This window comes from Condylura cristata, unplaced genomic scaffold (genome assembly GCF_000260355.1).
Source record: "Condylura cristata isolate star-nosed mole 26May11 unplaced genomic scaffold, ConCri1.0 scaffold00039, whole genome shotgun sequence".
Taxonomy (NCBI): Eukaryota; Metazoa; Chordata; class Mammalia; order Eulipotyphla; family Talpidae; genus Condylura; species Condylura cristata.
The window spans coordinates 5,420,528-5,435,037 of NW_004567140.1; the positions used below are offsets into that span (position 1 = coordinate 5,420,528).

The window sequence follows — 14,510 nt, forward strand, 5'->3', positions numbered from 1 at the left end:
CCTGTCTCCCCACTGCTCCCCCAGCAGTGTACTTCGTCAGTCGGCCTGTTCTGCTCCCCACTCTGTCTCTGATGAATTCTCTCACCGCCCCTGCACCTCTGGCCTGTACCCCCGTTCTTATATGCATAAACAATATATCTTAAAAAAAGCAAAGAGAACCGCGCCAAGAGGGCACAGGTGCTACAAAGCCAGCAGCAAATCATTTCTTACCGTTAGACGTGGAGATGCACAATTCTGTATGGGCAGCCTGGACCTCACTGCCCAGATTGACGGAGAGGGCGGTGTGGAGTTTGGTATTGGCTGGGATGATGCCGCGGTGCCCATCAGCCTCACTCAGTGGACTGCTCGAGTCAGCCTGCAAAACACCCATGCACTTGCAACTCAGGCACATAATTAACGAACTGATGGCAATTTTAAATAATATGGCCACAGGGCCTCCCTGGGGCCCTAAGGGTTAAGTCTCAAGCTATCACCTCTATCACCTGAGTTCCATCCCCAGCCAGGGAGTGACCCCACAGGGCAGCGGCAGACCTCTCCTGTCTCCCCGCTGCTCCCCTCAGCAGTGGACTTCAAGTGGATCCACGTGTTTAGATCCCCACTCTGTCTCTGGTGAGTCCTCTCACCCCCTACACCTCTGGCCTACACCCTAGTTCTTCTATGCAAAAAAAAAAAAAAAAGGGTAAAGATGTATTGTTCTTGCTCTTTGCTTTTCACTTAGCAGCACAGATACACTTCCCTATCAGTCTGAGCATAAAGGCACTTTATTCTTTTGGGCTGCTTAAGATTCCCGAGCACATACCACTACAGACCAACATTTGAGTGGCCTCCAACTGTCTGCTCCTACAAACAGTGCAGTCGGGAATGCCTTCGAATACCCTTGCAAATATTCTTACAGCTCAGGCTGTACAGAGGCAGAATTTCTAGACCAAATACATCCCGCCTCATGCTGGCACTGGCAAAGAGGCTAACGCAGTCACACTTCTGCCAGCGAGCCGGGGGGCCTGGGTTCCGGCAGAGGTCAACAGGTCACCCCAGACTTTGCAGCCCCCGCTCCCTCGGCTTGAGGACCTACCTTGGCATTTTCCTCATAGTTCCGGAGCTCCAGCAACAGATTCTGTTTTTTCTGGCTCAGCTCTCGGATCAGGTCCTGCTCGACGCTGGTGTCCATGAGATTCCCTCTCATTTCAGCCGTGCCTGGCAGGTAGCCCCGGACTGAACCAAAGGAAATATTCATCAAAACAAGGTCACCACAGGGCAGGCCTAGGAGTAAGCCATCAACTACATGTCCTTAACAACCAAAATGTGGGCCCTTCCTGGTGGTACAGAGGACTAAAGCACACAACTATGAAGCTATCATAACCACAGCAGCACGAGTTTGGTCCCCCGCCCCGGAGCTGACCCACAGGGCCCGGCAGACCCCTCCGGACCCGCCCGCTGCTCCCCTCAGCAGTGTACTTCAGTCATTCTGCCTGTTCTGCTCCCCGCTCTGTCTCTGGTGAATCCTCTCACCACCCCCTGCACCTCTGGCCTGTACCCCAGTTCTGTAAGCATAATTAAATACATCTTTTTTCAAAAAAGACAAAACCGAGGTTCTCACCTCCCCAGCTTGGGTGAAATTATTAGGATAAGGATCAATTATTTCAGCCGCGCCTGGCAGGGAGCCCAGGTTTGTATTAGGATCAATATAAACGTTTCACAGTGGGCGCTTCTAGTGTCCCCCCAAGCAAGCCAGAAGTCTCACTTTTCAAGGCTTTAGTTCCGCCCCCACTTACTCTCCCCATCCACGGAGCAGCAGATCAGCTGCGTGCGGCCATCCATGCGGTAATCTCCCTCCACCACCGCAGCAACCGCAGAAGGAAAGTTGTCTTTAAAGATGACTTCCCCTGTTCGGTCACTTCGAGCATCGACCTGCCAAACAAACAAACAAAAAAGAAAAGAAAAGAAAAGAAAATGGCTTATCGCCAGTTTAAAAAAAAAAAAAAACAATAACATAATTTTGAAGTCAAAATTACCTTGAAATGTCAGTTTGTCTAGCAGTTTTCAAGGGTACTCTCTGGAGGCCTCTGGCTTCTCAGAGTGGTTAGCATCACATTAAAGGACCTCAGCCAGCTGGCTTTCTTCCTTTAAAATAAGTCAATAGGGCCTCCTTGGTGGCCTAGGGGTTAAGTCTCAGTGCTTATCACTGCTGAGGCCTGAGTTCGCTCCTGGGCCAGGGAGTGACCCACAGGGCACAGCAGACCTCTCCTGTCTCCCCGCTGCTCCCCTCAGCAGTGGGTTTCAGTCGATTCACCTGTTCTGCTCCCCACTCTGTCTCTAGGCACCTCCCGCGCCTATGGCCTGTACCCCAGTTCTTCTGTGCATCAATAAATAAAACTTTTAAAAATAAATAAATAAGTAGGAGCTGTTTTACACATGGACCTTCATATAACATTCCGTTTGAGATCATGGTTGGCTAAGAAGTCGACATACAGTACACATAGCCTGGTGCGAGAAAGCCCGAGCAGATTTCAGCTCTGCCACTTACTATCTAAGGGGTCTCAGGCAAGTTTTTTAACCATCCTGAGCTTGGGCTCCTCATCTGGGGAACAAAGAAGAAAATGAAAATAATAATACTTGTACCTCATAGGGCTACAGTGGAGGCCTAAAGGAGTTAACACAGGCAAAGCACTTGGAACAGGCCTGGCCCGTAAATGTATACAAGAAATTTCAGCTCTGTTTAAAAATATTATTTTTATTACCTAGAAATGCATCACATATATTTATATATCTAAAGTTTGAAAAACTCCAAGCTAGCCCAATCTTCCCCATAACCTTTTATCATACCCAGTTAAGATACCTTCTTCTTCCAGTAAAAGTCCAGGTATCTTACTTCTCCTGTTCTCTTTTAGTCTCCTCCTCAAGAGAGGCAAATAACCGATAGTTCAGAACCAAATGCATCTCCAAACAACAAAAAGGACTTTGCTCCAAGCAAGAACACATGTATCTGCAACAACAGGCTAGCTGCAGGCCGTCTGGCAGAGAACTGCAGCGACCAGGCCACTCACCACTGCTGCCTTTTCATGAATATCCTTCTGGGCAAAGCTTCGCAACAAAACCATCATTTAGTTCCTGGCCGACTTAGCAGCTCCTACCTCTCGACTGGAAGACATCACATTCAAGCATCCAGGCTATTAATAACAGAAGAATGTAAGCCTGAAACTCATGAGGGCTAACAGCAGGTGAAGCAATGAATGGCCTGTGTTTACCAAAATTCTTAGCACTGAAAACTCTCACTTGGACAGAGGTGAAATTGCTTCTTTCTAGCCACTGCATATTTTTTAAAGATTTATTTATGTATGGATGCATACAAGAACTGGGGTATAGGCCAGAGGTGCGGGGAGTGAGAGGATTCCCCAGAGACAGAGTGGGGAGCACAACACGCCGACTAACTGAAATCCACTGCTCAGGGGAGCAGCGAGAGAGGTCTGCTGCACCAGGTGGGTCTCTCCCTGGCCGGGGAGCGAACTCGTGCTGCAGGGGCTGGGGACAGCTTCCTAGTGAGCTTTAGCCCACTGCGCCACCAGGAGGCCCTTTCTAGCCACTTTACCACAGCCCTTCCACAGTCTTCAGCAAACAAGTGGGGTCCCTGCTAACTAAGAAGCAGGACCACGCAGTGAGATTTTTGTGGCCACCTGCTCCTTTGCCTTTTCCAACATGGAGTTCACCCTGGCAGCGATCACCCTGCACCATAACAAGCTGCCTGCTAAAATAATTAATAATTAATTAGTTGCCTTTATCTTTTAATTTTGCACCCACATTCACAAGCTGGATCTGGATTTTCCCCCCATGTTATCTTTAAGTGCAGCTATATAATAAGTTGTCGAATTTTCTTTTTTATGCTCTAGAACAAATGATAACGCAAATTCCTTACATTTTCTGAAGGATTTAACTATAAAAACGTCTAAGTACAGAGTCATAAATGTTGGTTAAGTTCTCAAATCTAATACTTTCTAATTCTTGAATCAATTATAATAATTTAAATTCTCTCAAAATACAGACTTCCAAGTTTCAGACTTCTCATTTTACAGACTTCCAAGTTTCAGACTTCTCATTTTACAGACTTCCAAGTTTCTTAACAAGTAACTACATGGTTTTATCTTATAGTTTTGTTTTATCTTATAGTTTTTAACATCCACACCAAAGACTATAGCAGGTGGAAAAGCAGGAACCAAGATAATAGCTGCTTAGAATCTGTTCTTCAAATACAGCACAAAACAAAGATTGTATGATACCAGGCAAAAGTCAAGGAAAATCAAAGACAAGACAGGAATTAACTGAACTCGCCAGCAATGCAGCACTGACAGATCAGAAAACTAGGAGCATGTATCCATGGAGATCTGGCAACCTCTTAGTGTCTAACAAGACAATCCTGACTTGCCAAGAATGCAGAAATTCTCATTTGAACTTAAAAAGGGATGAAAGCAAAAAGGTTTTCCTCTGAAGTCACAGCCAGAAAAACAATGTAACATGATTCTTCCCATTATTTTTCAGGAAGTCTCAAGGAATTATTAAAACAACTCTAAAACAGTTCATTGTAGTTTCTTAAAGTTTCATTTTTTATTAGGTCAACTTGGGTAATAGATTCTTATTCCTTCACAAAAGAGATTTAGAAATTTACTTCCTGGATATTTACCCTCCAATAGGGCTTGTAAGAGCGACACTTACTCAATAGTAATGGCCACTACAGAAGAAAAAATGTGAAAAGAGGAAGAGGGTGACATTAAGGTTGAAGACACAATCCAGCAACACATGCTTCTACTCTCATGCTACTGTTCTGAATCACACAACCGAGACATGCCAGACCGTTCTCACTCGGAATCTACCTGAGCGCTGTTATGTAGACTCACCTTTCCATTGGACCAACCCGTTATCAGTTCACATACTCCATCAGAATTAAGGTCAAAGGCATGAATGCTCACCGCATGATTTTTGGACTGAAAAGGAATTCCAACAATGAGTACAGAGCCCTCTTGGTAACTATAAAATGACTGAGTCTTGAGAGGTGAAGGCATACTAACTTTGATTCTCCAGTATCGGGATGTTTTGTCATAAACTCCAACTGTGCCATTGGAAAGGGCATAACCAAATCGACTGCCATACATGGGGCACAGGGAGGTGATTTTCTGCAAAAATAATAATAATAATAATAAAAGCACACCTGTCCTAAGGTTCATTTGCTGCGAAGTCTGGCTTTATAAAAATGTGTGTCTTGCTGCAAATGTGTTAAAACTAGGAATGGATGAGCTTCCAATCCATTAATAGGGGATGTTTCACCTTCACCTCCATCTTTATCAAGATGACATGGACCATCAGAAGTATTCAAACAAATCATTAATAATAAAAAAGATTCAGGAATTAAGGAGGAAATAAACTGGTATATGTACAATAGACGGTATATCCTTAATGTATAATACCCTACAATCCAAATTTTTAAAAGATTTGCAAAATCCATAATTAAATATCTTCTATGTGTACATTTTTCTTTCTATAAAACCACTTGTTTGCTCGGGATAAAAGATATTGTTTAGAAGAAAACATAATCCTTTCAAAAAGGAAAACCCAAGTACATGGACTTAAATATGTACATACACAGAAGGTATGCTATGAGAAATATTTCCAGGTCTGTTCAAGGAGGTGACCTCCTTAAAAAGATAAAATTTTAGAGACTGGGCCTCCCTGGTGGCCTCGGGGTTAAGTCTCAGCACTATCACCTCTGTAGCCTAAGTTCGATCCCTAGCCAGGGAGCTGACCCCACGCTGGCCTATACCCCTGGTCTTCTACACAAAAATACAGTTTAAAAAGTAATGTTAGATATGGAACAAAACTAGCCCTTAAAGTTAAAATTAAAGTATGATGAGATCTTTGATCTTGCAGATCTACTTTCTAATTCTGACCCGAATATGGGAGATATTAAGGAAAATGTAAAGCAGAGAATACTTATGTAATTTCCTTTACACCTACACCTTTTCTACACAACCACCCACTTCACTTAACTCTGAATACAAAGTGGTGTGTAGGATTTCAGAATGATTTAGCTCAAGACATTCTTTTGGCAATACTTAGCACTGTTCAGCTGCCAGATGATAATTATGATTTTGCTGAGCTGGGAAAAGACATTTGAGTTAGGAGGAAAAATAAAACTGAGAGGACAGGAAAAGGGCCCTGAAATAAAACGTTCATGAAGTCCACATGTTTCTCAGTTTAATTCTAGACCCCCAGCCCCCAATCCTTCCTCAGTGCAGGGTCTCTCCTTTGTGGATGAGGGTATCTCTCCTCCCCTCCCCTTTGGGTCGGCCATTTTGGCCATTTCCTGGAAGAAAGCAGTTCTGGCAAAACAAAGCAACACTTTTCTGAAAAACTTCCTTCCCCTATGACAGAGTCGCCTTATTCCCAGTCAGTCCCCGACTCCCTGGTACGGAGCCGATGTCCAGCACCCTCACCTGACGCTGCACTTCTGACGTGCTGACCTACCTTGCCCAAAATAAGCTGAGGTCTGAGGTGCGCTTCTTACCTCTATTTCTGTCATTTCTGCCACAATCTCATCTTCTTTAAAAACTCGGATGTCAAAATCCTCAGAGCCAACAAGAAGCTGGGTTGGGGAGGGGGAGAGAGATCATGCATATTTAGTCCAGCAAGTGAACACAGAGAATTTCCACAAATGAAACATACAAGTTGCATAACACTTGGTATGTTCCTGTGGCCACCCAAGAGCTCCAATCTCCTGAAAACTTGCTGCTCAGGAAAGGTTCCTCTCACAGGGCTTCAACAGGTTCACCAGCGACAAACAAGTGGCAGCTACAGATGACATCGTGCTCTGGACACTACGCAGCCAGCCAGGTCACGTCTTTCACTAGCACCTGGAGTGCGTCCCGGCTCAGTGCCCTTTCGTGCCCACCCCAAGCGCAAGGGGTATTCACAGAGAAGAGGCGGGTAAGTCAGTACCCAACACAGCACTTCACTGGCTACTCAAAATGCTCATTTCTAGAATAATCATTATATAATTGTCAAGGCTAAAAGACAATCTCTAAAACTTTGAGAAAACTGAGCACTGCTGACTAATCTGGTGTCAAAGCAGAGAAGCAATCATGAAACTGACCATGACCGCAGGCCCATCAACTCTGCACCCTCTCTCTCCACCAGGCCCTTGAAACAGCAAGGCCTCGATCTTTTTATCGGACAAACAGAAGGGGTTTTTGTTGTTGTTGTTCAAAAAAGAGCACAAAGACCAATGAGGCCAATTAGTTCATTATTTAGGCAAGAGAGCACCAAATGTAACCATGAGATGCTAAGTGTTAGCTAGCTAAGTGTTAGCTCTCAAACATCCTGGGAAAATGTATTCAGCTGAACACACAGAGAATGACGTCCTCCCCCACAGACCTCTTTCTTCCCATCACCATCAAAGTCACACAAGGCCAAGGACTGAACATTATCTCCAGTAACCTGAAAATGAAACCAAAAATCATTAATAGTGCCATCTTTCTTCGCTCAATCCAAATATATTAGCCACATGGGAGGATTACACAAACTACCAACAGGCTATTCACGTGAAATATACAGAATTATAAATGTTGTCCCATTTTATTTTTATATTCATTAGAGTCAATAATCTTAACATTAAAAAGAAAAATGTTTATGCATCAGTGTTGGCTCTTACCGTCCAGAAGAGATCATTTCCCTTATAGTCAAAGCCCTGCAGTGCACAATTTCCACCAATAATTGCAAGAGGTGAGGAAATATCTCCCAATGTCCCCAGCACAATTGCATTTGCCCCATCTGCTACCTAATAAGGAAAAGGGAAAAAAGGCGTATAAGCTCAGGTACAAGAATGCACAGACACCCTAGGCACAACACAGACCCTTGTTTTGCTTTGGCTATTCAATCCTCCGTCATCATTGGTGAAAAGCCACATGGTCTCCTGAGAGGCAGACCAGGCTGTCCACTCAGGACAGTCACTGTGGCTTGAGCAAATGTCGGCTCGGATGAGGGCAGGCCCAGGGTGAAGCCAGGCCCTTGACCTCCACACCAGTCTGCTGAAAGAAGCTGCTACAGAATCAGGTTCTCTACAACCACCAGGTTCTAGAGACAAAATTCTCCAGAGAATCAAAATATATGCCTTGAAAACACCTACTTTGGTAACTTACTTTTTAAATGAAAACCTTTTGAATATTTATTACCCAGTTATTTTACTAATAGTCTAACTGTAAAGGTACTAAAAAATACAGAGAGTAATAAAACCACCATGCAGGGCCTCCATGGTGGCACGTCGGGTTAAACCACTGCTTGAAGAAGCTCTCTGAAGCCACTGCAGCATGAGTTCAATCCCTGACCAGGGAGTGACCCACACAGGGTGGCAGACCACTCCTGTCTCCCACTGCTCCCCTCAGCAGTGTATTTCAGTAGATCTACCTGTTCTGCCTCCCACTTTGTCGCTGGTGAATCCTCTCACTCACCCAACTCTGACCTGTACCCCAGGTCTGTAAGCATAAATAATCTTTAAGGAAAAAAAAAAAAAAACACCATGCAGAACTAATAAACACTCCAGCCTTAAGTCATAATTTATTTTTGGGAGATTCAAGAACATCTTTATAAGCACTAATATCACATAGGAAAACTGCCCTTACTTATATCATCTTTAAGTAAGAAAACTATAAAGAAAAAGATTAGCTACAAAGGAAATAAAAGACTGCATAGAAACTAAAAAGAAAAGAAACTAAACTGCTTAAAAAAAAAAAAAGAAAAACTAAACTGCTAAATAATCAAAAACAAAGTTAAAAGGTGAACAATATACAAGAGGATAACTAATCTATAATAAGAAAGTTAGTAAAGAGCCAATAATTAAGAAAAGAGTAAAAATCCCAAGCCAAGAAAACCCCCCAAAAAACAGAAAATTCACAAAAGAAAAAAAGCAAATAACCAACAACCACAAAAAATGTTTCTTCTCACAAAATACCATTTTTCATTTTTCAGATTAGCAAAGATGAAATAGGACAATACTATCCATTGCTGGGTAGAGTATGATAAAAGAGGTACTTTTAGATTCTGAGAAATAGGTAGAAAAAATAGCCTTTCTAGAAAGCAATTTAGCAATATCTATAAAAAAAACTCATCTAAACAGGTTTTTTTCCCTAAGATGTCGATGCATACAAGAACTGGGGTGCAAGCCAGAAGTGCAGGGGGTGGGAGGCTTCACCAGAGGCAGAGTGGGATGCAGAACAGGTGGATCCACTGAAAGATACTGCTGAGGGGAGCCACAGGCGAGACAGGAGAGGTCTGCTGTGCCCTGTGGGTCAGCTCCCTGGCCGTTTATTTCATTAGATCTGCCTGTGCTTCTGCTCCACTGTACTTCAGTTCTATGCAAAAAAAAAAAAAAGTACAAATCCCTAAACTCACTATCAGCCCTGTACTAAAATACAGGGAGTACTTTGTTTCAAGACAAAGATTTCTGAGGACAGAAAAGAAACAACTGTTCAGAAAAAAGACTGATTAGTGGAATTTCATGAAAGTTGAAACTTTGCTCATCAACAACACCTACCGATGGGAATGAGTCACATATTAGATAAAAATATTTGTTATAGCCCTCCCTGGTGGCACAGTGGGATAAAGCACAGCACTGAGAAGCTCAAGCTACTTCAGCATGAGTTCCATCCCCGCCCCAGGGGTGACCCACATGGCGCGGCAGACCCCTCCTGACAACCCACTGCTCCCCTCAGCAGTGTACTTTGTCAGTCGGCCTGTTCTGCTCCCCACTCTGTCTCTGGTGAATCCTCTCACAGCGCCTGTCTGGCCTGTACCCCAGCTCTGTATGCATAAGTAAATAAACCTTTTAAAAAATTTTTGTTACAGATAAATCTAATAAAGGAATTGTACAGGAATGTCTACAAATTAATAAAATGTAGCCAAAAAATACTTTGGTACTTTGTAAAAGGCATAATGAGATAACAAGCACAAGAAAAGTGCTCTACATCACTTTTCATGAGGAAATGCAAAATGAAACCACAATGAGATACTACTTAACAGCTAAAACATAAAATCTTTAAAATAAGTAAATAAATGGCTACAAGACAGCACCAAAAGTGACAAAGAATATAGAACAACTTGAACTCTCATACACTGCTGATAGATGGGTAAGATGATGCAATCACTCCTGTGTATTTACTCAAGATAAATTAAAACATGTGTTCATGTGTTCATGGGGCCTCCCTGGTGGCGCAGGGGTTAAAGACACAGCACTATCAATCTATAGACAGCTACTGCAACATGAGTTTGATCCCAGCCTGGGAGCTGACCCCCAGGGCACAGCAGACGTCTCCTGTCTCCCCATTGCTCTCCTCAGCTGTGTATTTCAGTAGATCTGCCTGTTCTGCTCCCCCTCTGTCTCTGGTGACTCCTCTTACCCCTGATATCTCTGGCTGCACTCCAGTTCTTATGTGCATAAGTAAACAAATCTTTATAAAATTATGTGCATAAACAAAAACAAAAAATTTTATTCATAGATGTCAAAAAGTTTAAACAACTCCAATGTCCCTCCTATAAGTCTATCATGAAAGAACAAACAGTTGTGATACAATCTCAGCAACGAAAAGAACTAACGTCATGAACAATAACATGTATGATTTTCACAAACAATGTAGAGTGAAAGAAGCCAGAAAAGAAAGAATATATTCTGTCTGATTCCATTTGTGTGAAATTCAAGAACAGGGAAAGCTAATCTTTAGTTTTTGGAGCAACAAGTGATCATCTATGGGGAATAGTAATTTCCTAGCACAGGAAACAAAAACATTTTCTGAAGTGATAAAAATGTTCTATAGTTTAAGGCTTGTGCATTTCACTGTATATTTTACCCTAATAAAAACATACCTAAAAAAGAAAAATTGATTGAAGTGATGGCTGTACAACTCTTTGGATAAACTAAAACCATTTAGTTACATACTTTTAATTGGTGAATTATATGGCATATAAGTTATATCTGAATACAACTATTACAGGGGGAAAAAAGTAAAAATAAAAGGCTATTTATATAGTGTAATCCCATTTTGTAAAAAGAAAAAAAATCATTTATATACACACTTAGTAAAGAAAACTGGACAAATAATTCAACTGAGGTAAGTATCACAGGAACCTCTATCCATTGCTATAAATTAATATTAACCTCAATTTTTAAAACTATCATATAGGGCCCTCCCTGGTGGTGCAGCAGGTTAAAGCACAGCACCAAGAAGGTAAAGCCACTTCAGCATGAGTTCGATCCCTGCCCTGGAGGTGACCCATAGGGCACACAGACCTCTCCTGACCCGCCCGCTGCTCCCCTCAGCAGTGCACTTTGTTGATCTGCCTGTTCTGCTCCCCGCTCTGTCACTGGTGAATCCTCTCACCCTCTGCACCTCTGGCCTGTACCCCAGTTCTGTATGAATAAATAAATAAATCTTTTAAAAAAAACTGTCATCTAAAAATACAATGTCTCCTGGTGAGGCAAAAAAATGTTATTTCTAGATGAAGAAATATCAGTGATTTTTTTTTCTACCTGCTTCCCTATCTTTTCTATAAAAATATGAATGTACTTGGGTATTAACGCTGCCTATAGTCTATAGATAAAAAATCACAGTAAGTGCTTCTCCTATAAACTACTGCACTACACTTTAATGCAAAACCACCAGAGACTTGTTTGCTGGTTTTCTGGCTCTTGGCTGAATTCTCATTAAGAGATCCTGACAGATGGTGATATAACAGCTACATCTCATGAGAGACAAGCTGGAGTGTCACCAAGAAGTTACCAACCAAATAAATAAGTGTCAAGTAGTTAAAGCAAGTCTCGCTGTGTACTTAATTATAAGTCATTTAATAAACAAATCAAAATAAATGCCTGCTCCCTTTCAAGCACTATTAATGCCAAATGGGCATTAATGAATAATGATACTTTTTATAGAGGGGGATACTCACCTCTCTGTAGAACAAATCTGAATTGTTGTAGACATCATAGGCCAAAAGATTAGTCTGCGTCCCCACTAACAGCGTGTCGTAGCCAAGTTCGGGGTTCAGCACTCCGGCCGTCAGGCAGCTGACTGCCTGGTTGATGTTGAGAAGCGAAACATCGGACTCCAGGGGGCTCTGCCAGACTCTGGAGGCACTAACAGGCTGGGTCCGTTTATGAGGATTGTGAATAAAAACCTAAAACAAAAGCAGTTTAGTACATGTTCTTAACATACTAAAAATGTAAAAGTAACCTATTCATTCCTAACAGACGTAAACTTTAACAGGATGTCAAACTTAAAACCTCCTGCCAGTTCTGTGATTCATATGAGGTGTGGAAACCCAATGGCTGTCCACTGTAACACAAAAGTAATGGACAAGACCTAGTTTTTGCTATCAGGGCAGCTTATACACGAGCGGACCGGCTGGTGGTCAAGCAGTCTTACAGAATGGCTTCTTCCTGGTTAGCCTTAAGAAGCTTCAACCAGATACTGTGAGATTGCTACCCACCAAAAAGACCAGAAATAAAATAATAAACACAGCCTTTAGTGTCTTTCACACAAGCCCCTAACAAATTCACTTCTTAACCCTTAGAACTGCTGCTTTTAAAGGTTAAAACTATTGATTTTGAAGCCTACTTATTAATAATTCTGTTTCAACTACATCTTACAAATCAAACATAGTCTAAAGTAGTCAAGATAGAATCAAATACCTAGCCTAAAGTTCATTCAATGTGGTAGTCTCTGCTATAACAATCACCTCAGTGTCTGCACAAACCATCCAATTTCCTTGGGCTTCACATGTAAAAATGAGGTTTGGACTAATATATGCACCCTCAAGAGAAGCAATGTGGGTTTGGAGGAAGGAATCATACAGAATGGTTAGTGATGCTTCAAAGGCCACGATACCAAACAGTGTATTTGCGGTATTAAAACTTCATTGGGAACATTTCCTCTGTCTAAAAAGAGTTTTTTAGGAGGTAATATGAAAAAAACAACAATCATGAAGGGGCCACACTGGACTAGAATCCCTTTAAGCACCTTCTAGATCTAAAATTCAATCATTTTAAATGAGTACTTCATCCCTTTGGAATAAACCCAAATAGGATTATCTTCCTAATTATTACCTAAACAAGGAAGTCTGTTCAACAAAAAATAATTTTCAAGGAAGCATTGACTAGAAACATAGAAAAGGTATGTGGTTACTGAATATTCATGTTCTCTTTTACATAACATTTTACAACAAGCTTTTATGTTACTGAAGGTCACACTGATTTGTCAGAGGGGTCAAGGTCTCGAGACCGGTGAGTGACAGGGCTCAGACATGATGCCTGGAGTCTGCCTCCAGACCCTGAGCTCATGCTTCTTTTTATAATAATTCTGAAAGGAAGAATTCCCACTGAGCAGACCAGTGATTAGATATGCTGAGATGGAACAGGAAATAACTCATAAACCTCAATTGTTTGTCACTGGAATGAAAGAGTCTGAAGTTTATTTTCAAAAGCAACAAGAGTCCCAGGTGGTTCTCTGCACACAGAGAGGCTCCAGAGGAAGGCTACCATCCCTTCAGCCAGGAAAATGCCAAGCTCAATCACAAAACAAATGGACCACTTCTGGTACCTCCAGCAACCCCCTAACAGAGGGGTTCTGTTGACAACATAAATTCAACACCCCACCCCCCTCAGATTCAGGTTAAGAGGAAAAAATGTTTCAAGTGGAAAACACTAATGTTCACCTAGCAAGAAAGCTCTTTTTAAAATATTTTTGCTAAGGTTCAGAGACCAGACCCAAGAAAGTGAGGCCTGTGTTCAGGACAGAATCCCTAATGATAAAGTCCTTTTTCAAAAATGAGGGCTTCCCAATGATCAAAGAGGGCTTTAAGCCTTACCTGGAAAGGTGGTTTCTCAAGGAGAAAATATCTGTTACTTGGATCATAAAACAGTACCAAAAAACTCATTAGGCCTCAAGATAAAAGATCAGGCCAGAACTTTCCACACTTGTTTAAAGTTCTGAACACAAAGGGTCCAAGTTACAAAAGGCCTTTTTTTGGTCATCTTCAGAAGCAGATCTGGATTCAAGAGTCCTGCCTCCTTCTAGGTCCCATTCATGAGAGGGCTTCCCGTTTCCACTCGCCTCCCTGAATCTGACTGACTATGGCACATCCTCCATGCACCAGTTGAAATTATGCTTCATCTACAACAAATCAAATCAAATCAGGCCTCCCTGGTGGCCTAGGGTTTAAGTCTGTGTTACCACTGCAAAGGCCTGAGTCCCATTCCCAGCCAGGGAGTGACCCACAGGGCACAGCAGACCTCTCCTGTCTCCCCACTGCTCCCCTCAGCAGTGTGTTTCAGTATATCTGCCTGTTCCTCTCCCCATTGGTCTCTGGTGAATCCTCTCACCCCCATACCTCTGGTGTGCACCCCAGCTCTATGCAAAAATAAGTCTTTTTTTTTTTTAAATAAAGAAAAATCAAATCCCACTTAGCCAAGACCAAGTCTTTAC

The 14,510-nt window shown here is 42.2% G+C and overlaps 1 protein-coding gene across 2 annotated transcripts in view; it reads right to left on the reverse strand.

Moving 5' to 3' along the window:
- Positions 1 to 14,510, reverse strand: part of BBS2 (Bardet-Biedl syndrome 2) — a 23,228-nt gene that overhangs the window by 6,496 nt on the left and 2,222 nt on the right. The window contains exons 2-10 of one of the 2 annotated variants that reach the window (XM_004693577.2): positions 11,977 to 12,204; positions 7,694 to 7,819; positions 7,417 to 7,479; positions 6,551 to 6,628; positions 5,058 to 5,162; positions 4,887 to 4,973; positions 1,773 to 1,908; positions 1,073 to 1,212; positions 211 to 355 (exon numbers count right to left, since the gene is read on the reverse strand). In XM_004693577.2, coding sequence (XP_004693634.1) covers positions 211 to 355; positions 1,073 to 1,212; positions 1,773 to 1,908; positions 4,887 to 4,973; positions 5,058 to 5,162; positions 6,551 to 6,628; positions 7,417 to 7,479; positions 7,694 to 7,819; positions 11,977 to 12,204 — 1,108 coding nt within the window. The remainder of the gene's footprint in view (positions 1 to 210; positions 356 to 1,072; positions 1,213 to 1,772; positions 1,909 to 4,886; positions 4,974 to 5,057; positions 5,163 to 6,550; positions 6,629 to 7,416; positions 7,480 to 7,693; positions 7,820 to 11,976; positions 12,205 to 14,510) is intronic. The other variant, XM_012733212.1, reaches the window with a different exon arrangement.